This window comes from Haplochromis burtoni, unplaced genomic scaffold, assembly GCF_018398535.1.
Source record: "Haplochromis burtoni strain Fernald_Lab_line unplaced genomic scaffold, NCSU_Asbu1 Contig_179, whole genome shotgun sequence".
NCBI classification, from domain to species: domain Eukaryota; kingdom Metazoa; phylum Chordata; class Actinopteri; order Cichliformes; family Cichlidae; genus Haplochromis; species Haplochromis burtoni.
This window is the reverse complement of record NW_024582540.1, coordinates 1,131,979-1,134,104: the sequence shown is the minus strand read 5'-3', so window position 1 is coordinate 1,134,104 and position 2,126 is coordinate 1,131,979. Positions and strand designations below refer to the sequence as shown.

The window sequence follows — 2,126 nt, the reverse complement described above, 5'->3', positions numbered from 1 at the left end:
CCACTTACACAAGCCACCAATCATTAACACAAAAGCTATTAACCTTTGACTTGGAGCAGTGTGAAAGTTAACTTAATGAGGGACAGGTGGACATTCAAATTCAAAGCAGCTACTGCACAGATACTCTTCAAATAAATCTCAGAATTACATCTTAATGTGTAAAATATCTCTCTCTTTGTGTCCAACCACACATTTCCTCTATGCCAGTGCAATCGACAAAGACCAACATAACCAATGTAATGTTGCTTAAACCCTCTAATCTTAAAAAAGCTTGCATTGTAATTACACATCAAGTCCTCGACTCGCTGCCCTCTGTAAAAGAAAGAAAAGCTGTGATACCTTGATACAGATGGACTGCACCGCCTCCTCACTCTTGGCCTTAGATATATTCACTAGATTATACGCTTTCTTCATGCTGGCACAGTGACTCTCAGGAACCCTGCAGAGCTGCAAGCCGATGCTGTTCAAGTGACGCTTGATGCCACTCCCTCACCAAACAGGTGACAAAAGAAGGTGGAAGTGAGAAATGTGACCTCTGTGAGGCTTTCTGTGTGTGATTCTGAGAAAATACAGACAGCAGGAACTACAAAGATGAAGAGCGAGATTTGAGGAAAGAAAATATCAGTTGAGTGCTTTTTGAGGCCACAGATGAAAATAGTTTAAAATAAACAGACAGCAGGGAGGTGACAGTTTTGCAACGTAATGACAGTTATTGCAACATAAAGAAAAACGACAGAAGAACTGGTCACGAGGAAAGAACATTATTCTTAACAAAAGGGTTACAGAGGTAAGCATGAGAGGCCATGTGACAATAGAGCATGAATTCATTGTTTTCTGTCCACAGAATGACCAAGCAGCACTGCAGTGTTACTGAAGTCTCTTAGAGTGGCATTTGACTGATTTAAACCGTGACGGAAAAGACAAGAGCCTGCAGAAACAGTTGGTTATTGTTTTCTGTGGCTACAGGGCAGCTCTGTAAAGTCACAGGACCTACAACAAAACTGAGGCCATGATAGGAACTTTGGGATTCAATATTTTTGGAGCTTGATCGGCAGCAAGAACAGGATATATTGCCCATTTCTGATTGTACATAGGTGTATCTCTGATAGGCTCCCAGTTTTGTGGCGACACAAGAATAAAATATGTATGTATATATATATATATGCTTTTTAAAAGAGACATTTGGATATGTCAGAGCAGGGAAGGGCCAAATGTACTAAGGAATTGAAAAAGATCTGCTATTTTTACACTTCCCACAAGTAGTTCCCATAAACGTTAAGATGTTTTATCCTTCTTTCACAAACATTTATTCAGAGGTCCTGCTTTTAATGCTGCAATCATCAGACATGACACGAGTCAGTTTGTTAGCTCTCTCGTTTTACATTTTCAGAAAGGGAAAGCAAGTGCAGTATTTGCGTGAGCGTACTGGTCAAACATTCATGGCGACTAAATATCATTAACATCTTGAGTAGATACACATTCACGCTCCCCGTGGTGTAGTCACAGGTGCATGTGTGATGTTATGTGGGCCTAGCACTTTTATAGTGATAGTGAAAACGCTGTCTCTGCTCACCATGGTAGTCTTCAGCGCTTCAGTAACCGGTTCTTTCGCCACAACCTTGGATACCTCTAACCTGTCTCTGTCCTGACTTTGCTGCGCCCTCCTCCTCTCTGCCGCTTTTAGCATCTGCAGCAGGTTCGGACTGCCTTTGCTTTCCCTTGTTCCACCATTAGTACTCTCCATATCCTCCCCATTAAGTTCAGCTCTGTACTCCATTTGTGGTTTCAGATACCCATCAGCTAATCCCAGGATCTGGTTCTTTTCCATGTTTCCTCTGATAGTAATGTGTTGAATTAGCTTCTTTCTTCTTCTTCTCTACCCACATATATCTGATATTTCCTCCTCCATAGAGTGTATTTACTCTAAACAGTAGCAGTTCTTGGTTACTTTGACTAAATGTAAAGCAGATAATTGATTTTGGATGCAGTGTGTACAGTGTAAACAGAGATATGAGCACTGCTGCTCGACACGAGGCCAACGTAACCTGGAAATGCAGGAATGCAACTCACCTCCATCAATAAGTAGATGTCAGTTTATGCCGTCATACAGTCTTTCATGCTAAAAG

The 2,126-nt window shown here is 41.3% G+C and overlaps 1 protein-coding gene across 3 annotated transcripts in view; it reads right to left on the bottom strand.

Moving 5' to 3' along the window:
- LOC102303367 (S-adenosylhomocysteine hydrolase-like protein 1) overlaps nucleotides 1–1,873 on the bottom strand; it is a 15,124-nt gene extending 13,251 nt beyond the window's left edge. The window contains exon 1 of one of the 3 annotated variants that reach the window (XM_042225707.1): nucleotides 1,574–1,873. In XM_042225707.1, the coding sequence (XP_042081641.1) occupies nucleotides 1,574–1,828 (255 nt within the window). In that variant the 5' untranslated portion in view covers nucleotides 1,829–1,873. Of the gene's footprint in view, nucleotides 1–339; nucleotides 1,209–1,573 lie in introns of those variants that run through there. The other 2 variants (XM_042225708.1, XM_042225709.1) reach the window with 2 other exon arrangements.
- Nucleotides 1,874–2,126: the final 253 nt, after the last annotated feature.